A 27,449-nucleotide genomic window follows, 5' to 3' on the forward strand; every position below is an offset into this window, starting at 1 on the left:
ATGCTATTTATCCATTCGGAAATTATATCCAGAATGTGAATCTAAATGAAAGTGCAAGTAGGCTATAAATTCAATTTTGTTGTACAAAATAAATGTATTCATTAACAAAAATACAAGAAAATGTAGTATATGATCTTTTTACAATTGTGAATGGTGTGCAATCAAAAAACATCAACACTCAGGTCAACGTACATTTATTTTTGCATACATACAACATAAACTGCTTCATACATAAATGTGCAATCAGCTGTGCACTTAAAATATGGAACGTTGGATATTAACATGAATCGCAGCTTCATGTTTTCTCTTCAATACATACAGAATATGTTCAACACAGACTCTTATTTACTATGGGATATAGCCATAAAAAGGGACACTGACCTCACAAAAGGAGCAATTTGTTTCCTATAAAATCTCAATGACACAAAGCGCTGGCTAGTCACCTACTGTTAATGCAGATACAGTTTCTACTCATATTCATATGTTTAAACAGAGCGCGAAAGCGTTATTTAGCTGGTACTTCCTTGGTTCACGTTTTATCCTCCATGAACCATCAAGAATGCTTTTAAGATTTCCGCCTGTTCAATAACTTCTGAAGGTCGGGGGAAACCACATCTGATTAGTCTACAACAGCTGGCATGTGTGGCATTGTACTCTCACTGATCCTTTTACAAGTCTGTTGCTTGTCCTCGCTGTCGACACTGATGCTGACCTATAAAACTCAACAGCAGTGAAAGAGTGAAGTAGGTAGTACGGGAAGAAAGAAATACTGACACATCACCGCTGACAACACCACACACACACACACCTTAAGGATGGTTAGGAAATCAGCGATGCTCGGTAACAATTACTCTCAACTGGAGGAAACAGCTATGGGTTAGATATCATAGGTGGACCTGCAAACGCTGAGAAGAGTTTGACACCCAACACTCAAATCACACTACTGTCTGGAATGTGTGCCACATGACGGCCTGGGAGGGACTCTACAAACTGCCAACTGGAAATTTTTATCTGGTGTTGCATTTGGGTTCAAACTTATAGTGTAGATGAGCCTGTATATCCAGTCAAGTCGTGAATAATCTATTAGTGTTGCTACAGGGGGATTCTCGCTCAGATGGTGGGTGCTTTTAGGGGGGGGAAGAAGCCATTTGTGTTGTATTGTTAACATTTTTGCATACAGTGATACACCTATCTTGAGCCCTTGGCAGTCGCAAGAGCAGAAATACAGTGACAGCCAGTGAATACAGTGGCTGTTAGTTAGAACCTGTGAGCAAACATACTGTATGTACTGCTGGGGAAAAAAGCTCTGCTGTTCCACTTTTAACTCTGTACACACACTCACATCCAAACACAAACACTGTCAAATACAACAATGGACGATACGCACCTCAAACACGACACATTACTTCTCACCACAGTATCAACAATAGATTGGTTAGAGTAAATCTTCTTCCAAATTAAAAGCATGACTTTTGCATTTAACAAAAGTTGAAGTAAGAAAAAATGTGCCCTCTTTTTATTATGCATGGCATGTGTTTGATACCGTGCATAAGAGACTCAGAAGCATACACACGCACGCACCACATTCTCTGAATTTACAATAGTATGGTTTGATGCTTTGGATAAATCAAGAAGGATCAAAACACTAAGGAGGTGGAAAGGTCAAAACGCCCTCTCATCTGTTCAGTCAGCAGGCTCTCGTTTTTGTCATCAACAGGAATACAACCAAGAGAGCACACACAGCGTTTCAGTGCATATCAGTTACATTGTGCAAACCACTGTTACGGTTACCAGAAACACACATACACACACATATAGCGAGAAGTTTTCCATATTGAAAACATACATGTATACATAATCACTATGTATAGGTTTTGATATAGAGCTACAAAATATATTCAGCTAAGCGTAACGGCCCATAGACGGAGAGTGACGGCAGAGTGGATAGAGAACAAAATGTCTTACTATTAAGTGGATGAGATGATATTACAGAGTCAGTCCTGCGGCAGTGAACAGTTTGACCGACTATGACACCGACTCATGCTGCTGTTGTTTACACTGTGGTGTCAGCAAGGAGGCAATGATAAAACCCAGTGCAAAACAAAGTACATTCATGATAAAAGCAAGTACACCTTATGACCTTTGACTTTGCACCCCTCAGACCTAAAATGACAACAAACAAAAAAAACTTACATTGAACTCTTTGCAAGTCAAAGCACTCTCTAATTGCTGCACACAGCAGCAAATTTTGGGGGGGGGGAATGTAAAACCTGCGGTGCATAGCCTTCTACTATGAGACAGACCGAGAAAATAGATGACTACAAATACTCTGAGAATCCCACTCTAATGTACAGATTGGTCAAAATGAGGGATATGAACTGCAGTGTGTTAGCAAATGTTAGGTAACACTGATTTCGGTGAAACCTCGCAGGTGCATGCAGTGTACTGCACGGCCACGCAGACATGTCTTGATATTGCACAGGTGCTTATACACACGGTTCGTAAGTATAGACATAATTTGTATAACTGTATACACTGTAGACACAGGCACATTTGCTGCCATAAATAAAAATAAACATCAGAAGAATTTATATTAAAATAAATGCTAATATCAGGGAACAAGCAAATATCTCTGTGCTGAAGTTAGAACACAGATTTAGGCTCATTCACTTCTCATATTACTGCTCCAGATATAAATCTTTTGCTGTGATTCAGAGGGGGATGGGTCTATACCTTTTAAATACTGTCTCTTTTGTACATACACAAACACATTTACACATTTGTCATAGATCTATACATATCTGAATATGCCCTTTACATATTAATGGTGATCCTATCTTTCCGTTGACTCCCTGGGGAAGAAGCAGCCGTCACTGGGTCCCTCTGGTAGTTTGGTGTTACCGGTTGCAGTTCTAGTTGGGATGGGTGGAGGGAGGGTTGGGAATACTGAAGGGGTTGTAGATAACCAGTCGGGCTCTGAGTCAAACACAGAGCGGGAAGGCTGAGTCTGAGTTTGGGTCACTAGAGAACTGTAAGGGGTCTGTGATGTTTTTGTTGAAGGTGGAAAATCCAAATCATCATCAAAAGTGACCCATTGCTGGGTTGGTTTTCCTCCTGGGGGAGGTGGCTGGCTGCGAGGGGCAAGGGCAGGTGGAATGGAGGAGGGCGGTGCCACAGGCAAGGAGGGAGCAGGAGACATGTCAGAGGTGAAGGGGAGCAGAGGAGCAGGTGTAGGATTGAGAGTGGATGGTGGTCCAAACAGGGACGTGGTCCTTTGGAGCTGGGAGGTGAGTGCAGCTGCAGGGGCTGCTGTTGGAGCAGGGCTGGGGATGAGTGGCTGAGTAAGAGCAGACATGGTCCTCTGAAGGTTCGGTATCGGGCCGGGACGCTGGACGCTGAAGTCCGGGGTGAGCGCGCGGCGCTGCTGATGTTGCTGCGCGAGTGGGCCTGTGAAGGGGTTAGTGCTGCTAGGGCGGGCAGGAAGTGGGTCAGTTGGGAACAGGCCAGGGGATGCACGCAGTGTCTCCTGCGAGCGACTACGAGACGGGACTGGAGGAGGCGGGAGCAGGGAGGAAGCGAACGGTGACGGGGTGGAGAGTGAGGAAGAGGAGGATGAATCGAGTGCTTGCAGGTCTGACAGAGCAGAGGACTGGAGGGAGAAGGATGGAGGGAGGGTGTTGGAGGAAAACGTAGACGGAGGAACGGAGGGGGGAGCACGCAGAGAGGAGCCTCTGTTTAGGGACTGGGTGGTGTGCCAGGTGGATGAGGAAGAGGAGAGGAAATCAGGTGCAAGTGTGTCGAAGGGGTCAGGCTTCCATTGTGCTTCTCTTTGGATTCCATTCAGTCCATTTGTCTAAGGAGGAACAAAACAAAGAAAATGCCATTCAGCTGTCACAACAAATACAGTGTAAAAAATATGAACCATGAGCTAATGTTTTTAGAGTATCTAACTAACTATTAGACCATATGTTTCTTTATAGTGTATGTTCTGTGGCTCAGTTAAAGATACCCTGTGGATCAGTTATATTCAGTGTTTCTCCCATGGTAAATGCATTATCATTAAGCATTTGCCAAGCAGATTTTTTCCTCACCCTTTGATGGCTCATTGCTACTTGCCTTGGTCAATCACTAACACTAGCCACTCCTACACACACAAGTTATTGTGCCCCTCTTCCACCTCCCTGTTCTGTGTAAAAGATATGAACACAGAAAGGGGGAGTATCACTGTTCAGTCTTTATGCCAGCAGTGGACAGAGTCACTGAGCTGGATTAACATCTGTGTATAAGGGATAGTCAGCATGGTGGGACAGGACGCAGTTGTGTAACTACACTGGGGCAGCATTATGCTGGCTCGTTTGGTTCAGCGTAAACAAGCAAAAGTGGCATTACGAGGGATCTTAACTGAAACAGTTTATACAGTCTGTATAAAAGGGCTGACTAACTAATCAGTGCAATATAGAGAAGTCATAAACATCCCCTTCAAGAGGGCCAATCTGTCAGATGACTTTCATTTTCTATCACAATGGGCGATTGGATATCCAATAATTTTAGATGTTTCATCCGTTTGTCTTTTTCTTATTTGTGTTTTATGGCTTGCAGGCACTACACATTTGCTTTATCGCCCTGTGCAGTCAGAAGGAATGTGTATTAAGTCACTCACATGCTCGTGTGCATATGTATACCACCTTGATTTCATAAAAACAGTGGGGACCTGCTCATCAAAACACTGATCCATAATGCCACAAGTAGTCACAAACTCCACAGGGTACCTTTACTGTGGCTAAAATAAAACACCTCCAAACCTGTACTGTGTTCAATTTACTACACTGACTACTGATGACAACTGATTTATGTATCACAGTCAACATACAATCACTAACTCTAATACAAATGAATGAAATAATACAAATTAAAGAAAAAGTGAAATCAAATTATGAAGTCATTGCATATATGCTCATTTGAAAGACCTGAACCACAGTGAGCAGATATGAAAGGACTGGTGAGGAGAAATGGCCAACAACAAACATAACAAATTTAATCTCTTTTTTTGTTCTTTCCTCATTATTTATTGTTTGATATGCTGACCAACAAAAACAAATAAATGTTGTGGTCCTAACACAAAACAATATATGGCCTTGACTAAAAACAGCAAGGATAAAGTAACGTCGGGGGAAGGTTTGTAAAAGGAAGGAAAATCAATTACGAGATGAGAGAGGAGGAGGTTACTGGGTGTAATGCATGAGAGGTCATAACATCAGAGCAGGACTGTTGTGCTATGGAGGATGAGACAAAGAGGTGGTTTAATATCAAGTACCTTTCACCCTGAGGGCTTCTCCAGCTTGTGAGAAAGAGACAAATGTATCAGAGAGACAAAAGCAGGAAGAATGACACAGACAGCTAAGCTCATCTGATGAAGAAGCAGAAAGAGGCTCTTTTCCTATTGTCACAGTTCACCTCCTACAATAGTCATAATATCGCATAAAATATCTTTGAATTTGAGCAAGTATCTGACGTTAGTGTTCCTTGTTCAGCTACTGAAATTCCAGTAATTTAATGAAAAGGAAGTTGGCACCAACCTGTGCAGCTGGGGCTGTCTCAGACTTGGCTGCATCAGGCGGCAGAGCGTGAGAGGAGCGGGAACGCGGCGGGGGTTTAGGAGAGGCTAGACTCTGTGGAGGCCCAGCAGGGGGGGCGGCTGCTGCAGCAGCAGCAGCAGCACTGGGAGGAGGCCCTGCTTTAGGAGCTGGGGCTTGCTGTGGCTGGAGAGGAGCTGGAAGGGTGGGCTGCATTGGTGGTGGGAGTTGGGACTGAGCTGGAGGGGCAGCAGGTTGGGGCTGCATGGGCGGCTGCATTGATGTTGGAACCTGGGGTCTCACTGCAGGGGGCCCTGTGGGAGGTAGTCCTGAGGGTGGAGGACCTGAGGGACACAAAAGAACAGAGTTAAAGCTTAAATTCACTGCATCACATTAATAACATTCTGGAGTTGATGATCAAGTTTATTACCCAGAGGCAGGTCAGTCGGTTTAGGCAGGGCACTGGGCACAGGTCGTGGGGCTCCAGGATGGGTGTCTGGGCTGGGCCGAGGGGCTCCGGGATGCACTTCTGGGATAGGTCTGGGTGCTCCAGGGTGAGAAGGAGGCAGTGGGCGAGACTGTGGGGGCATACTGATCACTCCGGCTCGAGGTGGGATATTCTGGAAGACGAAAAGGAGATATAAAATAGACAGAAATTAAGAAGTTGAGTAGAAATCAGTGAACAAATAGTCACCATCCTTTTTTAATGAATTATTAGATTTGTAATCTCACCGGTCTGGGAGCACCTCCAGGTCCAGGAGCTCCCGCTGCTGCCTGGCCTCGACCTGCAAGGTTTAGGATAAAAAACCCAACTAAATTAGCAGCAACAACAACAACAACAACAACAACAAAACTTGTACTATTATGCATTTATCATGTGCCACCTAGGAAGAGATGTCAGGAAAAGCAGGAGCAGTACCAGTGAATGAAAAACAATAACTTTAACAAGTACTGCACTAAATCAAACATGAGTACACTGCAAACCTGACACAACCTATGACAAACCAAATTCCCTATCCCTGACTTCATTATTAGTGATGACTCAGTCATTCTTGAGCTGCAGGAGATCTGGAAGAGAGGCAGGCCTTGTTCTTTGAGCCAGCTGTCTACCACACAACCTGCAAGCACACACCTCTTCTTTCACTATTCTTTTGCTAAACTCCTCTCAGAGCCTGCAAACATGTTCCCACGACACTTAGATGTCTGCTTCACTGTGCAGTCACCAAACTTAAGGCAACCCTACTAACCACACACACACACCCTTAATGTGACAGAGGGATTTATCTAACCACACACACACACACACACACACACACACACACACAGATACCAGCTACCAGGCAACCAAAACCTATCCTCGCCCTGGGACAGGCTTATTTTGTGTAACGGCACTAACACAAAACACAGGATCATCATAGACACAGAGTGATAATCTCACACCAATATCACTCCCTGCAAGTACAAGGAAACGCCATACAATACATGGGCATACATGGGCTTTCACAAGACAAATGCAAACCTGCATAAATAACGACCCTTTGTTTTCAGTGGTATATTAATGCTAAGTGAGGCTACGTCATGCTTTGTGGCACTCACCTGCAGCAGCTTCTGGCCGGGAAAGAGCAGGGCTTTTTGGTCCTTTGCAGCACAAAGGAAACCAAACCACATTACTGTTACACACAAAGTGGAACTGGAAACAGCTGTTCGCAATGACAACACTTTACAAGAAGCACTAAGAATAGCGTATGGTGGTAATAGTGCAGCAGAGCAGTGAAGTCTGAGATGCTGTGAATCTGATTATCTACCTGCCTGAGGATTTTTACCCCCTAGTAATCATAGTGTGTTACTGGAGCTGAGCTGACTTAACAACCATTTTAAGTGTTAAGCATACACACTGTAGAATTCACTACAGGAATGAGGTATCCTGTTCGTTACTATGTGAAACCATTTGAGTCAGATGATATTTACTTTCAGACCCCAATAAAAGGAAAATGCACTCGTTAGTAGGGATGTATTACACTTCTAACCATCACTGAATGTTAAACGGGGAAGAAGAAATGTGGTGAAGAAAACTCTGAATTGCCTCCGTAGGCACAGTAACTGTCTGAGTATATTTGGTCTCTCAAGCTCTTTAACTTCATGGGTTTTTGCATTCCCAACTTATTTAAATAAGCTAAATAAGTTTTTTGAAACAGGACACTAAACACATGTCTCTCACTCACACACACACGACTAAGACGGCCAACAATGATGCAGAACTGGTCAACAGTGAACCATCAATGTCAAAAAGCATCAGTAACATTGATGACGGGGTGTGAGACTAAAGGGATCAGATGACATTTAAAGACACACCACCTGGCCAGTTACCTTCACTGCCTCTCCTACCAAGCAGTGGGCTGGGACATTCGCCACAGTCTTGAAGTCAAAGAGGGGGAAACAGTATTTTCAAAATAAAGTAGAGGAGGGAACATAAAAAAAACAACAATCAATTAAAATAAAAGATTTTAGACAGTGTTGATGGTACAATAAGAAAACACGACCTATCAGTTACTGCCACATGAAAAATAATTCACATAAGGGACAATTAATAATTATGACACTTGTACAGCACTCACATATATACACCACAGAGAAGGGATAGTTCTAAATATTACTGCAAAACCAGCCACATTTTCTCTATATGAACTTACATCAAACAAAATCACATATTATAGAGACTACTGCACTTTGAACTTAACATAAGTGGTCATTCGCCACCTCTTGACTCCCGAACCTCATAAACACAGAGTTGATCTGGGACTCCCCTAAAATCAAGCATGACTCAGCGACTGTCTTGCCTAGCTCCACGTCAAATGTTCTGACACTGATTTTGGTGGATAGTTTTGGCAAGCTGAAAAGTTGAAAGGCTGCATTTAAACCCAAGGAAAGCCCAGTGGTGTGTACGTGCGGTCAGGGGCAGGAGAGGGTTCATGTTAGGTGTATGTTTCAGTGAATAAATACCCTTTTCTGCCTGTTTGTTAAAGTATCATATAATAACTGCAAAGTAACTAATGTTCTATGCCTAGTGACAATGTAACTTTCTGAAGCAGATGCCTATCAGGCTGAGTGAACCTCAATGAGCAAAGTAAAAAATGTGGGCAGGCAATGCCAAGTCAAAAGGAAGAGCCAAGATACAATCAGTCAAAGCGTGGTCTGAAATAATCCCATAAACTGTCAGTAGTATATATGAAGTCAGATTTCATAGATTCAGCAGTACCCCTATGACAGTTGAGCTACAGTGTATTCCCTGGATTATCAATGGTAAATTATGAATATATTCTTAGTTTATAGTACACTGACTGAACTGAAACGAGTGCTGGACCTTCATACAACACAAAGACCTCATAACTCAGCTTACAAGATCAGCACTAATGCAATGTGCTTCAGCGTGTGTAGCGTCAGATGGAAAAAAGCTGCCACTACTTTAAATGCTTCAGCAACGTGAGCACAGAAACACACAGTTCCACAGGAGTCACTTTACCTGCAGAGTCCTTTCTAACAGGCAGGGGGCTCATGCCTCCTTCAGGATTGAGGCGAAGCAGTGGGATAAAGGTGAAAATGTTAACACCTGCCTAAAGTATCTCACACTGGGCCATGCTGAACAATTACATATCCACACTTTCAATGTGATTCAAATGTCAGAGAATAAGGCTTTAATCCTCTGTATACAAGAAGGTTAAAGATGATAATCTACCTGATGGTGGTGGTGGGCGTTGAGGGGGTGCTGGTCTGGCTGGGGGGGCATTGGGACGAGGGGGAGGTGGGCGTTTGGGCTCAAGGACTTGAGATGTAGGGGCACCAGGCTGGAAGTCAACAGGAGGTCCTGGAATGAAAAAAAATAAAAGAGGAGCAAATTTACGCATGAAAGGGAAGTGGTTTCACTGAGAAACAACTGGTCACCATTTGTAGGTGTTTCTAGAAAATGTGTGACGGCCAAATGTGAGAATTTTCACTTTCACCCAATACAGAGAAGTACTTTTATAATGTTTCCCCTAAATTCAAATTTCTCTGGAAAAGAACATGACGTAATACCTTAAACCTCACATTTCTCCACATCCTTCAGTTTGGTGCCTGTGTACTGCTGTGACTCATTGTTAACTAAACTAACACTGCACACATTTAATATTGCACTCCAAAACATGTTTCAAAAGGAAACAAGCAGTTTACTCTAAGACATACCACAGGCTTTCTAACACTAAACACAGACTGAATTCTCACACATTACATTACCTGGAATTTCTCTCCTCGGTGATGATGGACTTAAATCTGCTTCCATGCATTACAAACAGAGCACAATTACAGTTTATATTCATGCAGACAGAGACTCTGCAACCTGAGCAGATGATTGGTCCTTACTTTTATCAACCTGATTTCAAGTGTGTGTTATGCTGCACATGTGCTGCTCACCTTGCGATGGTCGGGAGGGCTGTGGCGCACGACTAGGCCTGCTGGGGGCTGCGGGTTCTCCATGGGTGGGGGATGGACAGGGGCTACTGCGCGGGGAGGGGAGAGGAGAGGATCCAGGGCCAGAGCCTGCTCCAGGCTGCAGGTGCTGAGGAAGGATCTCCTCCACCTCCTCGTCCACATCACCTGGTATAGGAGACAAGAGGACAGGAATTAATCTCCTTGAGAGTGGTAAACATAAACTGGCATTTCCAATCTACATTACTATTGGGATTGCATGTCCATCACTCCTCACCTTCCATATCGTAATCGTCATCACCCATGTCCGTGTCCTCAGCAAGCAGAGTGGAGCTGGCTGAGGTGGGGATGCTTCCACAGATCCTGTCCACACTCATCTCCTCCTCCAGACTCTTGATCCAGCCTGGGCTCTTCAGGCGGATATCAATAACCTTGCCAAGGACCTACAAAAAAAGAAAAAGAGAAGAAACATGATATACAACTGACAAAACAGTGTGTGTTTGAGACACAGGTGATTAAAAGTATGTGACATTAGGTCTAACGGACAGAGATGGATACACATTTCATTTTTTAATGTTATGATTTATGGGAGCACTTTTAAAGCTTTGAAATAATGAATATTAAATAGTGATGACTTACAGTAGAAGCACTGAGAGACAGAGCAGCAAGAGCAGAGTAACCTTCTAGGAAGGTTACCCACATTTTCTCCTCAACAAACCTGCACAAACAAGGACACTGTTAATGCAGTCGAACTGTCTAAAGGTGATACACTGTAGATGTCTGTCTGTGGGGATATCAAACTCACCTGATGAGGATGACCTCTCCAAAATTAGCAAATTTGTCCAGCAGCTCGTCTATGAGTGCATCATCAAAGTAGTCATCAGGGCCGGAGGTGCAAAGGGACACCAGGATGGTGCCATCTGGAGGCCCCTGCAGGGCAATGACATCTTTGTAGACCTGGTGCCGAGCTTCTGGGTCGACCTCAAGGATGTCCACATCTATTATTGCCACCACAGGTCTAGAGACAGACAAGAGGGGAGGTAAGCAGACAATAACCCAAAGTTCGAAACACCCAAAACAGCACAAGTATTGTTGTGCACCTTTGCTATACAGTAGTTCAGAGTCTATGTGATCAGGTGTTTCACTTGACAATATTTGGGTGCATTTATCAAAAGCACAGATGTGCCATAAAAATATATTGCAGCAAATTATACTGCTGTGGTGAAACTTCAATATCATTCATTTCCTTGACTCTTTCATATGTAATATTTTAGTTACCTGTGGTCTGAGGTCTTAAGCTCAGCCCTGCCATAGTACTTCAGAGTGCCGGGGCTCCAAGCAAGGTCTGGATCGTCCTCATAGTCCGCAGATGTAGAGGCTGCACCAACTACATTCATCTCCTCAGCTGCAAAACATGCACAAATGCATGTATGTACAGAAGAATATAATTAGATAAAGTATTTTTGTATTTCAGGACTGCAGTTTTTAAAGTTTTTATTCTATCATACAGCAGGACAAATAAGTCTAAAACCTATTTATGCCAATGCTAGAGAGGAGGAGGAGATTATTTAGGTTGGTAAGACTTATCTGCAGTGTCTTTTTATTTTACCTGTTTTGTCAAAGTTCCACTTTCTCCTCTTCCAGAGTATGCGGTCAGTCCAGGCTGGTGTGCGGCACTTTTCGCTGGTGTCATAATCCTCTGAGAAGAGGTCATACTTATAGGTGGGAGCAAAATCTAACTTTCCCTCGATAAAACCTCGGAAGACCTGTGGAAGACATTTAAAGAGGATTTTATTATAAGCTAAAGCCTAATTAATGTGTCATCAGGTTTGGGGATGTGTGTATTTCTGCTGTGCAACATCAACACCTTTACTTGTGAACTGATTTACGCTATAAAATCTGTGAATTCACAGAAAGGCTGCATATGATCTCCAATGATTGTAAATTGATTTCTGTTGAGAGGATGTGAAACCTCCTCAGCAGATACTAGTGCTGTAAATATGCACGTGCTCTGCCGGCCTTACCAAACCAGCATTCTTCTGGTCCACCAGTTGGTCCCCAGCTGTCAAGGCGTCCCAGTTCTGCTGTTTGATGAGTTCTTTTACTTCCTCATTGGGCAGGCTGATACGATAGTTAAAGTCTCCACACCAGAACACATAATCGTGTGAGTATAGCAGACGACCCTGGGGGACAGATGCGGTTTGTTAATGTCATTGTTATTACCAAAAGTGTTAAGTCAGTTCTAACACACTCTACACTTCTCTTCATGTTACCTTAATTTAATTATGACCACAATGAACCACAATCTGTGGCTTTTAATGCCAATGTCAGCTGATGAGTTAACCAGCCTGCACAGCCAGCACCTCTGTTAGCTGTGGCCTCAGAAGCTATGACGACTCTTGCTGATGTGCCTAGCCTGATTTCACCCTGCCCCCGTCCTGGGCGCCTGTAGGGAAGGGCTGTAAAAGGCTCTCTCTTCCCCTCTACAGCCACTCAGAAACCCTATCTCTCCCCCATCTTTGTTGTCATTATTTTAATTAATTATACTAATATTTGATTTATTACTTTTATGTCTTGTTTTTCTTGTAAAGCAATATCATTTGTATCATTATTGTCATCATTGTTATTACCATGGGGAAGCTGAGTCTGCGTGTGATCTCACTGTAGTCGTCGTTCCTCTCCTTGACCTGTGATTGGCCAGCGGCAAAGTGGGAGCAGACGAAGCAGATGCTGGTGGTGTGGAAGAGCAGGCGGATGGCCACACCACCTTTATTGCCTGTGGCCCCACCCATTCCAGTTTTTACAGTATCGACAGCTACATCCCTGCAAAACATATTGAACGACAATATGATATCTGTTGCCACACCTGTGATTTACAGTATAATTATATATGTTTCTAATGAGACTGTGTACAGTTCATACCTGATGAAAGGTGCATGCTGGGGGCGGATGAAAACAAACAGACACACTCCCACCAGCTGCTCCGAAGCAAGCAGTACATACTTGTGGTCCCGGGAGATGTTTTTTTGGAGCTCAGCTGCCCACAGTTTCTGGTTAGTGGTGCTGAGACAAGAACAGAAAGATGTGTTACAGAGCTGAAACAGTACAATACAAGAAAGAAAATGTGTCACAGTGAATATTCACATTTTACCATTTTAAATTTTAAGATCTCTTTAAGAGCTACTGAGTCTATAAATCCATAGTCACCTTTGAAATCAACTTTCTTTCTTAGGCTGTATGTTTTGTACCCTTTTTCATGTGGTTTAAATATTCTTTTAATTATATTGTAATTTTTATAATATTAATGTTCTTCATATTAATACATTGATATCTAAAGAATAGGCTGTATGAAGCACAGAAGAACACCTTATTTCCTATAGCCCATAGGAGAAATATATTTACTAGTGGACTAACTCCTCTGGGTCACACTTTTTTCAGGCTAGAATCTTGCATACATACCTGGCACTGACGATGTTGCCAGCATTCAGTTCAACCATTTCCTCAAAACCGATTGCAAAGATATCTATGGGGTTGGCTTTGCTGTCTGTAAAGAGAAAAATACACAGTGTTCAACCTTGTGCCTGATCAAAAAACGATTATGTTGTATTACATCATAAGATTGATTAGTGGTGTAGTAATTCAATAAAAAAGTACATTCCTTTTTATTGAGTTTTCTCCAACAAACTGTCTGTTAGCATAACATTGCACTAACCACCACTCTTGTGGAAACAGACTGTAAGAACAACATTTTGCTAACCTATAAGCAAACCAGCCAAAATTATAACAGTAAGACCCAAGTTATAAAATATCAAATTTTCCTTTTAAGACTCCTATTTCAACCTTTATGTTTCCATGGCATTTCTTCTCATTCATCTTGTTCAAATTTGTAAAGACATTAAGCTAGCAAATGCACAGTATGGACAGTGTCAGTAGTGTTTGTCCATTTAGCTCCCTTGACATCAACTAAAAAGCAGTTACTAAAGGAGATGGATGTTCATGTGTTAACTTTTCCCAGTCATCCTGAAGATTCTAACTTCAAATCCCTGCATCTTTAACTTAATAAATAATTTAAGATAATACACAAGAGTAGGCCTGTATAACATTTCCAAAGATGATATCTACCACCTATGAATGCAGATAAATAAATAGCAGCATACCCTGGAACTCAGGATGTCCTGCCTTCTTCGGAGCATCCAACAGCCAGTCGTTGAGTGTCTGGTTGCGGAAAGCGATGCTGCGAAACTGTTTACCCCCGTTAACGTTCCAGGTACCGACACACACCCGGATCTGCTTGGGTCTCGTGTATTTATGGTAGTTCTGACACATTCCCAGCAATACTCTTGGAGAGGCTGCAGATGTGAGTAAGAGTATGATTAGAGTGTAACATGGTTGAATATTTAGGTGTCTTCAGGATGGGAGGCATACAAGCAAACAACAAAAATGGGAAAATGCTAATCAAAACCAATGGGGAACCATCCAACTACAACAGAGGAAGTCAACAACAATGTTAAAAAAAAATGGGGCATGGGTGGAATAATGTAAATCAGAACTGTTACTGAAGTAGAGATAAAATTCTAATTATCAATCTTGGTAATGCTTCATTTCTGTCTCTGAATTTACACTTAAAAGAATGTTAAATTTCATTGCAAAATTTAGCATCCTCTTTCTTTAAGCCAGTGTTGCAGGAGCCTGATAATATGCAGCAGACAGAGTGTTTAAAACACTACCAACATTGGATAATAAATGAATGAACAAAAATGAGTAGCAAACACAGATGAAAGGACAACTATGGGGGAGGAAAGGATCCATCCACTTGGGGCAGTCTGTCAGTTACTATACCTGATTGTAAGACGGGCTCAGTGACTAAGATTGTATGCAAGAGCGGGGGGAGAGAGAAGGGAGAGAAGGGCGGGTTAACCAGTGCTTTATCAGATAATGCTAACAGAGCAGTCGGTCAGCATTAATCTACCAGGGACAGAGAGCTGACACATGGAGATTACACTTCCCACTTGACGCGGCACAGACAAACCCTTCCATTGTGCGGAGTAGCTTCTGGCTAACAGGGTTACGTCAGATACGGGTCAAAACTTGTGAAAATATTCAAACAATTCCCCCTTGATGCAGCAAAAACAACATTAGATCAATGATTACAAAATATAGAAGCTGCAACACGTAATATGGAGCATTTCTTTACATTATTAATAATATAATTTTTAGCCAAAATGTGATCTGTTGACTCATTTAAATTTTCACATGTTGTAAAGAATTACCATAAAGACTGGAGGTGGTGAGCAATGCCCGAGCTTTGTCTGCCAAATCACTGTTGAGTGTGGAGCCCAGCCTCAGGATGTCTATAGCCTCCTGCTTAGAACTGTCAAAGAAGTTGTTCTGGATGGTCCTCGTCACAGATCGAGCTCCATCTTTTAGCTTCCCCGCCTACGGACAAGACACACACATGCACGCGAAATTAAAAACAATTAAATCAACCAACCTTCATTATTACCTCCATCCCCACTTGAAAAAGAAAGTCTGTACTTAACACTGGAACCATGGAATAGAAGTCAAGGAGAATCACTTCAGTAATATGGATTCAATGTATAGTAAAATAGATATAAAAGTAATATTGATTTTTGAACTGACTGAAAAGAAACAAATCTGCCAGAAAAAGTGCAACTTTACTATTTATTATTTGAGTTCTTGCCACATAGTGAGAATTCTGATTCCAGGTTCACATAAACAGAACAGCAGATATTTCCAGATAATTTAGGCACCAGTTGGATTTGATACCACGGTAAGAAAATGATCAGTGAACAAACAAAAGGAAATGATAATGAGATTTCTTAACATCATTTAACCCAAAGACACTGTAATCAATAATGCACCAGAAATAGACCCACAGCTAAAACGACTGACTTGTTAACTTACCACACAGGTAGAGAGGTCCAGAGAACAGCAGAAAGAGATAGCACACAAGAGTTAAGAAACAGAAGCACACAGTTCTACTGACAGAGGATCGACTGTTCATGCAGAACTCTGAAAATAACCTGGGCTAATTCTGCATTGTGACAAAGTCCCATCAAACTGGCAACATCAGTGCCATTTCCGGTCGTGGCCATTAATGTCTTCCCTTTCATGACTTCATATATTAGGCTGCTGAGCTGGTCCAGAGTTAAGTGACAGTAGGTTGTGAGGACCAATTGAGAGCCGCTGTGAACATTTCTCAGCCTTAGTGTATCCAAAGTATAAGAAGTTAATATGGAAATAATTGAATTTGCAAAAATGTTTTGTTTAAGGAGGAAAAACTTAAGTTTTGAAGTAATTCAGTGTAGACATTTTACCTTAGCTAAAGCTTTATTTTATTGTCTTTTAGATTGTTTTTTTAAGTTTAGTTACAAGTGTTTGTCTATTCCAGAGTATTACTTTTTTCAACAATTATTCATATTCATAAAATCTAACCACACCACTGGAAATCCTACATCACATGCAACTCTGAGAAACTACTTGGCCTACAAAGTTCTATGAATTACTATGAACTTGATTATTTTTGCGTATTTAGTGTCTCCACATTGTGTACCTTGGCCTTGCCATCCAGGGCACCAGTGCCAGCGTAGATCTTACTGACGGAGTCTCCGTTGGCAGACCACATGGTCCTAAAAACCTCTTGGAACCTCGCTACCAGCTGGGGTTTCTCTGTCAGACCCATTTGCTCCAGTTGCTTCGGCAGCATCTGGGATTGTGAGGAACAATGTGTTAAACTAAAACCATCAGCAATAAAGGCAATGGACTTTGACTGAAGTGATGCAAAAGCTACATGTTACAACAAAACAAGAGCTTACTGCACACTGTGTCAGACTCCTACCTCAAGGGCAAAATAGGCCTGTACACTGTTGGTTCTGTCTAGACAGTCCAGGCAGTTGGTCCTGATGGTTCCACCTTGAGTCCTACAAACATGTGTTCAAATGTTAAGTAGCAATAACAAAAATTACATTTATGACTACTTCGCATGTTTGTATTTATTTCTCACCTTACAATGCCCGTCTCTCCCGTGTAGTAGAAGAAGCCACACTCTTCTATGAATTTGTTGAGCTGGGGTTTGAGGACACTGTTAAGTTTGTCTGCCTTCCCTCCCTTTACATTTTGATGGTAGTCAAAGTTCACCATTTTCACTGCTGTTGCATGCTCTGATGCCTTCAGGTGACTCTAAAAAAAAAAAAAAAAAAAAAAAAAGACAGGGAGAAGAAGAGAAGTTTATCCCAGAAATTCATACTGAATGCAAATGTGTTGTGTATACAAGGTGTGTTGCCTGTGCCTATGCAGCAACATTTGTTTGCATTCATTAATGCAAAACCAGTGGCTTGGAAACCTTTGATTGCAGTCTGAGAACATGCAGATCATGTTTAAGGACATGGACTCCTGTTGACATCTGGTAAAATCATTGACTGTGCTTCCTTGATAGTAGAAAAGATCGACATTCAAAGATCTAAAACTCAAGTCTTTCTAAATAGATAACATATTTGCTACTTAGCTAAAAGACTACGCGCACATCTGCCTTTACTAATATAACACCCAAAGCACATGCTAGATGTTAAAAAAGAGCCCACAGCTTACAAAGCATAACATACAACATACAGCTGCAAACCTTTGTTATTGCACTGAGAGACTAAATTTATGACTAACCAGGAAATGCCTTCTTTCAAACTATTCAAAGCAAAGTAGTTTTAAACCTCAACAGCAGGTTTTTGTCAGAGGTTTTGTGACAGAAGAAAATGTGACTTAACCAGAGTTCAGGGAGCAGTATTTGGGGTAAGGAACCCCAGGGAGTGAGTATATAAAAACATTGCTTTTTTGATAGTGTCCACTGACTCCTCAGCTGGAAAACACAGCAGGACAGTGATGCATTCTGTCTTGAGCCACAGTGTTTACATACTCAAAAGAATTCCTCACTAGAGTGTGGGTTTACAAAGAGAATAAAGGGGGCATTTGTTTTGACACACACTGTAAAGAGTCAGTGGGATTTGGACTAATTATTCCATCTTAGAAGCATCAGATAAAAACTTACATGTCAGTGTTAAGAGACAGAGAATGGTTCCTCTCACCTGAAATGCTTTGCTGAGCATGTGTTCCCCTTCCTTACTCCCAAGCAGGTTGATGATCACCTGTTTACCGTACAACCTCCGCAGTGCAGTGAAGTGTCTGGAAAACACATACAAAGTCACATTATACGCACTGCATAGATTAAAATAACATCACAGACCAGTGGTTTACCAATACTAGTCTTCAAGCTTGGTACCAATTCTTAAGCTTGATAAATACTGTACATACAAGATGTCTCTGTTTCATCAACAACTTCTTACGAAAGAGTGACGCAGGTCAGAAGGTATTCACAAAGAGAATTTCTTAGGCGCACTTTTTTTTTTTTTTTTAAACTGTGGCATATGGTGGGACAAATAAAGGGACAGTGCAAAGCCAAGATACTTCTAGAGCCACTTTATTAAACTGGTTTAAAATTATAATAGACATGGGTAGAAAGGCAGCACCATTCAGCAGGGAGATAAGCAGATATGGGCTACAGGCTGCTATGTGTTTATAAAAAGGTGTTCCATGTAGGAAGTGTCGACAGAGACATACTTAGCTGTTACTGCAGAAAACTGGCCAGATATTACAAAGGATGACTCATCATTCCTCCCCTGAAGATATATTAGAAAAACTAGTAGCACAGCAAACTACTTGGTGAGAAAGAATGACTAATTTGTAACAAAATACTAATTGTGTACAGTCTGACATGCTTGTCTTGACATGTTCAAGATACTAATAAGCAAAAGAAAACTTGACACTATTCTGAGCTGAGCCCTGCAGATTCCATCTTCTACAGGCCAAGACGTCTGGAAATCAAAGAACCTCAAGTTGTCTTCATGGCTTTCCACCAAAACGTTGTCTTGAACTGAGGCTACGTCCACACTACTATGTTTTCATTTTAAAATTGATCTCTTTGGCTACATTTTCGCCTCTCGTCACCATTACTCCAGAGATTTCAAGACCCGAAAATGGACAGGTTTGGAAACGCTACTGACCCCGTTTTAGTTTGAAAACTCAGGGTTGCCTTGTAGTCTGGAAGAGCAAAACAGAGACCTTGGGAAATGATGACGTAGTCACATCCAGTTACTCCCTGGTTGGATCTCGTCAGCCTCAACTACCAGTGGTGAAAGTCAACATGGTCAACGAATTACAAGTGTGACTGACCTTTTTGTCTTGTCTTTTTTGCTGTGCACTGAAATTCTGTATTTTAACACTACTCAACCGTCTCCTCGATCGTAGTATTTGCGGCAACTTCCGCATGCCCAGCGTATGTGAATGGTGATGTGTACGTTTTCAGGTGTGTTAGTTTGGATTGAAATTGTTTGTTTTAAAACCCTGTTTTAGTAGTAGTATGGATGTAGCCTGAGTGAACAGCATGGCTGGCTACTACAACACTGGTAGGGTGGCTAAGGAAAGGTGATGAGAATGGAGCCAGGCACAGCAATATCGAGGTGTGAGACAGTGATTAGCGTGATCATATTTCCTCTACAGGACCTGGGTTTAGGCCACAGTGACAGTACATCTGGCTTAAGTGTCCTTAGCAAACTAGCGACTCTAATGGGTGTGGCTCTGTTGCTGACCCTGCATCTGTAATGTGTCTGGGAAAGCTAAGGGCAAATTTGTCTTCAGATTTTATCATTATGATTAAAATGAATTTATTCTCAAATGTAATGTTTAGGGCTAAAATTAAATTGATTTGGAGGCTTCTTCACAGACTTAATGTTTATGATGCTACATGCAGGACTTCACTTTAGGAAACACAAATTTATCACTGAAGAATTTCAATATTATTTGGCTGTTTAATGTTGATTTAGAAAAAGGTTTAATGGGACAGCTGTGGCTCCGGAGGTAGAGCAGGTCATCCACTAATCGGAAGGTCAGAGGTTCAATTTCTGGCTCTTCCTGTCCACATGTCAAAGTGTTCTTGGGCAAGATACTGACCCCGAATTGCCCCTGATGTAACGTCAGGTGTGTGAATATGTGTGTGTGTGTGGGTGAATGTGGCTTGTGGTATAAAGCGCTTTGAGCAGTCAGTAAGACTAGAAAAGCGCTATGTAAGTGCAGTTCATTTACTTAAATACACACACACACACACACACACACACACACACACACACACACACACACACACACACACACATTAAATACACGAATAAAACAATTTAACCTCCAAAAGAGATGTTCAAAAAGTCAAGGAAGGACTTCTGCAAAGAAACTGTCTGCAATAAATATAAAATGCAGGTCACAAAGGTCGACAACTAATCAAGGCCAACTAATGCGTCCTTTCTGTTGCCTGCAATAAACCTGCCTCTGAGGACAGACTTCAATTAACATCTTCTCCTTTAAGAGCCTGCAGAGCTTTTCTCTATTGTAGTTTGGGCAGTAACTGCAGGAGACATAATACTATGGTGTCTCCTATTCTTGTCTGAGGAGTGGTAATCTGTTGGAGGCCAGATAAAGCAGCTGGAAACTGCTACACACACATACACACTTGTGTGCACACGCTACACAGAACATTTTAATTACCTTTCGAATGCTGGCGCGTTTGCCTCAAATCCCCTGGAGAGTTTGACACGATGAGAGCCAACCTACAGGGCAGAGACAGCCAGAAAAGACAAAAAAAAAGAGACAAGTCATGGTGTCCTTCTTTGGTAAAGATCAAAAATGGAAAGCTGTGCAAACACACACATGTTGCAGATGGCCAGAAAACCTGGTGATGAAGAATGGATTTGGGATAGAAGTTTTATACGACATTTCAACAGCGGAAATGAGACCTTAATAGTATCCCAAAAAAAAAAAAAAAAAAAAAAAAAAAAAAAGGGAAAAAGATATGGAGTAGGACAACAGGAACACAGGGGCAGCATGGGGAGATTTGTTTATACAGACACTGAGCAGCAGAGAAATCATGTTGCCTGCCATCTCTTCCACCTTTAGTGGAAACTTTAATTGATTTTTCCCACATTTTAGCCTCTTTGTCTCGCTAACTCTCTTACATACTGGTGCTGGCTGAATCATGGGAAACACCAAAGAGCATGACCACATATGACTGCACCTTGACAGGCTTAGCAGGACACAAGCCCATTGGCTCTTACATGTAAACCTGCTCATTCTGCACTGCAGGTCCTTACTTGTTCCCTAGTTATCTCTGCCTGTGGACAAATGCTCCCTGCTTTCATTTAGCTTCCCCTCTTCGCCTGCCTTTAAAACCTCTTCTTATCTGTCTCTATAAGCCTGTCCACAGCTGAGGAAAACTCAAATACCGCACTTTCTCCTACTAGTCACTCAATTCAGGTACAAGCAACATGCACCCGTTCAGTCCTTCATTCTTACCAATGCATTTTCTCTGAACATTACTGAGATCTCATAAGTGCACTTTGACTCATTGTGTCCTTGAGGGATTTTTCCTTCCCAACAACTCCTGTTCCTGTCTTTGCCTTTCTGTTGCACCATCTGCTAATCTTTTCCTCTGCTTTGTATTCATCTGCTTAAAATGTTTGTGTGCCTACTGTGGCTAGACCTGAGTTTGGCAGGACTAGACATTTTGCTCCATGCTGCTGCCATTTTGTCACTCCTTCCTTTCTCTACTGTTGTGCAAGTCTATTCTATGCATATTTAATAACTTCCTCAGATGGTATTTGAAAGGACTCGGGTTACAGCTGTACACCTCTGACCAACCCCCTTCTCCAGTGCAGGAGATAACAGATAACACCAAGAGTATAACTGATCAAGTCATCCTTACTTTGACTGTTATATACTACCTGCATTTAATGCCCACAATATATTTCAAGGTTGCGTATTTCATGCCACTTACTGTTGGTTGATGTTCAATCATATATAATTTCCTCCACTGATTTAGAAGTATGTATTCAATCTATAAATGACTGATTAGATGTTTGAATGAAGTTGTTAAGAAGGAATCATTGAAATCTAGTTAAAGGTTACCACCAGTTTTCATCATTTTCCCCTAATAACTAATTCCACTTATCACTCTTTCACCAGAAACAACCATATCAAATGATGAACTAATATTTTGTCATCAGCCAGGACTCTAACAACTACCCGACTAAGAGAGCACAATCCTACCACTTTATTGGTTAACATCTTACCTAGCAGGGTTTTATGATACAGCTCTACAAATATGATTCAGAGACTAATTCACAACTATTTGTAATGTAGACTAACTGTATAAATATTAATCACTCTCCTGGATAAAACCGAAACTATCCATCCTGCTCAGGGAATGAATTAAAGAGTATGGGAAGGAGAAAGTAAGGCTACAAGCCACAGTTGGTAGAGGGGTCTAAGAGCTAAAAAAAGTGCTTTAAAAGCAGGAGGGCTACAGTTCTGTCTGAAAACAACCCCAAGCCAACTACCCTGTGTTTTGACCAAACCAAGGACCTCATGGTCTGAATAGGTGACTAATATGGTCTTGGCTTGCCTTAGCCCTCTAAATTAATGAACAGCTCAGTCTTCCATATTATCAGTCAACACCTATCCAGCTGCCTGGGGATGATGAGCAGCTTAGAAGAAGGGAAGTGGTTGGGGGATGTTTTCAGACCAGGCTCTCACCTGACCAAAGAAGTCTGGGAGCTGAGGAAAACAGAAAAATGCCCTTTACCAACCGCTATATCTATCATTAACCTCCCCCATGTCTGATCTAATCCACCAGTCTGTGCAATGTCAAGACAAGGGCAGGAGAATCCCAGTGATGTTGTTTAAAGTATCCATTAAATGGGTGATCCTAGTTCCTGCTTTAAAGCTCCAAAATGGCTTTTTTCTGGACAGGTACTGTGATCTGAATAAAGATCTGTATTAGGATTGCCTTGGTTTTTGCTCCTGGCCTTTGGCACTGCACAGAGAAACTCCCATCTGCAGTATTAAAGCGCCAGCACCACAAAGAGCCAAAAACAAAACAAAAAAAACAAACAGGTTGTACCAGGTGGGGGTTTTCATCCATTCCATTAAGGTGTCGATTCTCATTCAGGTACAACAAAACACCCTTAATGGACTTTTTCTGAACACAGCATGGACAAAATTTGTTAAAAATAGGATATTCAGTGTAATTACAAGGAGACTTTTCATTCCCCTTACACTGTCTTAACAGATACAAATGACAAGTAAAGTATATTTTAAATAAAGGCTTTATCAGAGTTCTGTGTTTACACTTGTTGCAACCTCATTCTATAACTGTAGCATTTGCAAAATGGTAAGGACGAAGGCTGTTCCATGATTTGTATTTAATGTGGCTTGATATATGAAAACCTCATATTCAGTATTCAGTTCACATCGCATAGATTTTGTTTCTTTTACCTGGATTCCTGGCTGCTCCCAGAAAAGAGGAATGGAACCACGGATCTGTATGAAGGATGAGACTCTGTCGTCCAGGAAAATAACCTGTATAAAAAAAGAGGAACGTTTGGTAAAGTTTATCTGCAATGTGACAAATCATAGATGTTGTCTTAAAAACACTTTTTTTGGAGAACAAATGACTAATTTGCACAGTTGATATACAAAAAAAATAACAAAAAGCAGCCTATAAAAGCATATGAATCTAAAGCACAACTGGCATCCTAATCTAAGTGATGTAGCATTTGTAAACACAGGGAAGTGACAACATGTTAATTCCTCTATGACAAGAAAATACAACACCACAGAGGCTGGCCAAAATAGTCACTGACAATCCAATACAGTCCAACACAAAAACCCTGCACTTACCACTACACTTCTAATGGTCACTTTCTATTCAGATTCAGCAAAAATATGTGTAGGTGTACAGCATGACACTGTATTGTAATTGTAGCAGTTCCAGTTACTGTGTCCAACCTGTAGCTTTCTGTTAGTTTCCTCAAGCAGGAACTTTAAAAAGGGAAAATAGCAACTGACTCATTTTCCACAAAGAAGAGCAGAAGCGTAAGCTTGCACATTCAAATGTGTGTCCTCGGACAATATGCTGACTAAGCAATAAAAATACTGACTGGACTGATGTTTGTTCAATAAATGAACCTTCACCAACAAATAAGTGTGTTGAGATACTAATATAACCACCATCCTGCTGTTTTAATATGAACTGTGCATCTATAATTATAATTGGTAAACTAAGTCATTTTACAGTGACAGTAGGAATTGTTTCATCAGTCAGTAAATAACCAGTATTTAAATAGCCTGTATTAACCAAGGTCAGGTGACTCTGTGTAATGCATACGATACATTATGTAAACATTAAGCTGACTAAAGGTTGTCAGTGTGTGGTAGAATGTTTGTCACTGCCCCCTGCTCCGGTACTGACAGAACTGCCATGCACAGACCATACTGAATCTAATCTACTAAAACCGGTGAAACTATTGCATCAAACAGATTTTTGATCACCAGCTTTTTATCATGACTCATCACAAACACAAAAAGAGACACCCAGTAAAACTGTAAAAGATCTGATTCACCTGTTCAGTCTCCACAAAGTTGGCCACTTGTCCATCATCATTTGTTCCTCGGACATTGAACCGTGTGCCGGCTCGTTCTGAGCTGAGGCGGGAGAAGATGCAGGCCTTGGCCTGCTTGTGACCTGCATAGATGGTCCTGATCTCCACACCACCACACATCAGCCTCAACAGCCAGTCATCACAGTTTACTCCATAATGTTTCAGGTGCAAGTGTAGAGATTGGTTCCTATTGATTCATGAAGACAGAATCAACAGTAAACACACAAACAAATTCAGTGTGAACTGCTAGGTTTCACACCTTAGTAGCAAATCACATGGCCCCTCGCATCACACATTCATAAGAGACTAGTTCACCACAAATGGAAGACTGTGAAGATTGCAGAGCAAGTATTTAATTCATATCTACAACTTCAGAAATTTTAAAAGCCAAACGCTTGCCTACTAGCCTTTATATCTCTCTGGAACAGTAATCATTTCATGCTCTTACCAAAAGAAGCGGTTATCTGTAGTGTCTTCAAGAATCCTGCGATGTGCATTGAGACTCAAGTCCATGCTGACTCCAGTAGAAGACCAGGCAAAGTAGAAGTGTCCTGAGTTAAGGACCTTGCGCACCTCAGCGATCCGGTCCTCATCTCCTGGATCATTCTTCAGTGATATAAAGTCTGTCTGTGTGACCCTGAAAACCTCAGAATCCTGCACCTTCCCCACAGAGCTGCATCCTGTCACAACCACCAGACTGTGGAGCATGGAGTCACCTGAAGAAGTAAAGATGGGAGTATTAGAATTAAAAATTATGTATGGTAGATTGTAAACAAAAAAAGGATGTAAGCAACCAATATTCTGACAGATACAAAGTACTGCATTATAAAAAAATACAATAAAACGTTAAGCATTAAGAGACTGGATAAAAAAAAATGGCTAATTAAACTTTAATGCCACTTGTTTACAGAAAACCTCCAGCCAGTCAAATCTCAGCCATCTATAAGTCTGAGCTTTAATCTTTTACACAGTATTTTCCTTGTTGTGATAACAGGAGCCTTCAAGGTCATATGGAGGACAGGAGAAAGCAGCTTAGAAATAAGAAGTGACAGGGCCACAAACCAGAGGGCCTTTTACAGCCATACATGAACCTAGGGGTCAGAGCCTGGACCAGACCCACAGAGAAGATGTGTCTGTAGCTTACCAAGGTTTAGGCGGAGGACGCCCAGGATTCCATAGGCATCAACAATCTTGCTGTACGTGTTTTTTATGGCCTCCTTCTCTGCTGCCGCTAGAAGACAAAAGCAATACAATGTAAAGGAAATAATGGCAGTGTTCTTCCTTTAAGTTAGATGCAGCCTGTGAACTAATCACAGCATATAATCATGTTCCCCACTTGATAGTCTTATGTCTTGTAGCTGCATTACCCTTGTAGCATCCTTATCTGGGGCAAACGTATATAGACTATTCAAGTCATATCTTATTACAGGGTAATCAAACAGCATGTCTTACACAGAACAGCAACAGCCCCTGATTCAAACATGAGGCATTCTTCCCTGGTCCTAGTTTCCACTATGACACTGTAGGGGGGTGGGTCCAGCTTGTGGTAAATGCGATATCCCTTGCTGAAGGCCATTGTTGATCCAAGATGTAAAAACCTATGTTATGACCTGGAAACCAAAAAATAAAAAAATAATATGAACAGATCACACAAGAGACATTACAATCAGACACAACATCTGTAATTTGATGGAGAGATGACCCAAGATCAGACCCTGTAAGCGTTTGTATAGTACATATACATTTTTGTATATGTAACGTTGCAACTAAACCAAATGTAAACACGTTACAAAAAACAAAGTATGGAAAATTGTGCACCACTCAAACTGCTGTTAAAACGACATTTGTGTTAAAGTATTTGATTTTCTGATGAATCCCTTACTCATTAAATAAATCTGTCATGTTATTCGCCAATAAATTGCGTGATCCGGATGACACGAAAAATAAGATTGCAAAATCAGACGTCTGAAGTAGTTCTGCTATATACATAGCTAAGGCCCACACATATGACAAACGAATCTCATTCAAACCGCGTATTGCAGGTGGTTGGACGGAGTGAGCAGCAGGGGCTCTGGGAACCATAACGTTAGTTAGGCCGGGGGACTGAAATATCATCCATCCTGACACGGACAGTCACGACTTTAAAACCGCAACTGCAGCAGGCGCAGCCACCGCTAACGTTTCACCCGCCTGCTAGTTTTAATGCTTAGTATTGTGTGATGCGAAATCGACCACGAAGGCGAGAGAGACAAAATGAGAAAGCGAAAATACCCTGCTATCTACTGAACGCTAGCTGGTGTCGTTAGCCAAGTTAGCTAGATTAATCACAGGGATAGCCATCACTCGCTAGCTTAAGATACTTTGATGGTGGTACAACCTGCACGTCCGGGATGATAAACTCTCATTTTCTAAAACAAACATTTGACCGACTCAGACATATATAGCATATCAACCTGGACATATATTTGAATTACGGTTTTATCAGACAATTGCAGGTTTTATTTAAATTACAAAGAGGAAAAACTACGGCTTTCTCCTTACCGTTTCCCCCCACCGGGTTGTGACTCCGCTGTCACAACAAAATCCTTCCCGGTGTGTTGGCGAAATGGTACATTCCGACGCAAAACACCTACCTGACGTTACCGTAATATCTCGTAAAATGGTAGTGTGCGCTTTTATACGAGGGCAACTGAGACACTGAGAGTACTGCAGTAACACATTTTGCAAGCTAAATCCAAGCTAAGTTCCTTAGACACATTTCAAATATATATTAATAATTTTCAGTAGCAGTGAGTCACAAAATGTTCTCGTCCAGTTTCACTCATGACTGACAGTTCATCTGATCGAATCAACGCGCGTCTCG

General features: G+C 41.6%; 1 protein-coding gene across 9 annotated transcripts; it reads right to left on the bottom strand.

Annotated features, from left to right (window-relative positions):
• Positions 1-178: 178 nt before the first annotated feature.
• synj1 (synaptojanin 1) lies at positions 179-27,392 on the bottom strand. Of its 9 annotated transcripts, none has more exons than XM_071506258.1 (32): positions 27,128-27,392; positions 26,039-26,196; positions 25,731-25,817; positions 25,035-25,302; positions 24,548-24,773; positions 23,421-23,504; positions 23,047-23,124; positions 20,637-20,698; positions 18,131-18,227; positions 17,059-17,234; positions 16,894-16,975; positions 16,609-16,761; positions 15,305-15,461; positions 14,874-14,897; positions 14,192-14,383; positions 13,494-13,578; positions 12,957-13,097; positions 12,665-12,857; positions 12,059-12,217; positions 11,644-11,800; positions 11,313-11,439; positions 10,840-11,052; positions 10,674-10,752; positions 10,312-10,477; positions 10,020-10,202; positions 9,307-9,435; positions 9,094-9,132; positions 7,170-7,211; positions 6,306-6,358; positions 6,004-6,193; positions 5,577-5,917; positions 179-3,853 (listed from the first exon to the last, which is right to left on the bottom strand). In XM_071506258.1, the coding sequence occupies exons 2-32, from the start codon at positions 26,160-26,162 to the stop codon at positions 2,834-2,836; spliced, it is 5,127 nt and encodes a 1,708-aa protein (XP_071362359.1). In that variant the 5' UTR covers positions 26,163-26,196; positions 27,128-27,392; the 3' UTR covers positions 179-2,833. The 9 variants fall into 9 exon arrangements, with proteins under 9 accessions (XP_071362359.1, XP_071362358.1, XP_071362365.1 ...); XM_071506257.1 differs by having other exon boundaries at positions 15,305-15,470; XM_071506264.1 differs by lacking the exon at positions 23,047-23,124.
• Positions 27,393-27,449: the final 57 nt, after the last annotated feature.

Source organism: Trachinotus anak, unplaced genomic scaffold (assembly GCF_046630095.1).
Source record: "Trachinotus anak isolate AG129_WGS33_773 ecotype Australia unplaced genomic scaffold, CSIRO_AGI_Tana_v1 ptg000020l, whole genome shotgun sequence".
In the NCBI taxonomy this organism is placed as follows: Eukaryota; Metazoa; Chordata; class Actinopteri; order Carangiformes; family Carangidae; genus Trachinotus; species Trachinotus anak.

Excerpts from the sequence above, each read along its gene's own strand:
- synj1 (XM_071506257.1), bottom strand. The coding sequence starts at position 26,162 with ATGGCCTTCAGCAAGGGATATCGCATTTACCACAAGCTGGACCCACCC. Across the intron at positions 24,774-25,034 it reads ACAGATAACCGCTTCTTTTG|GAACCAATCTCTACACTTGC; the intron begins GTAAGAGCATGA and ends ATGAATCAATAG. Across the intron at positions 23,125-23,420 it reads GGGAGCAGCCAGGAATCCAG|AAAAAGTCCATTAAGGGTGT; the intron begins GTAAAAGAAACA and ends TGCTGTGTTCAG.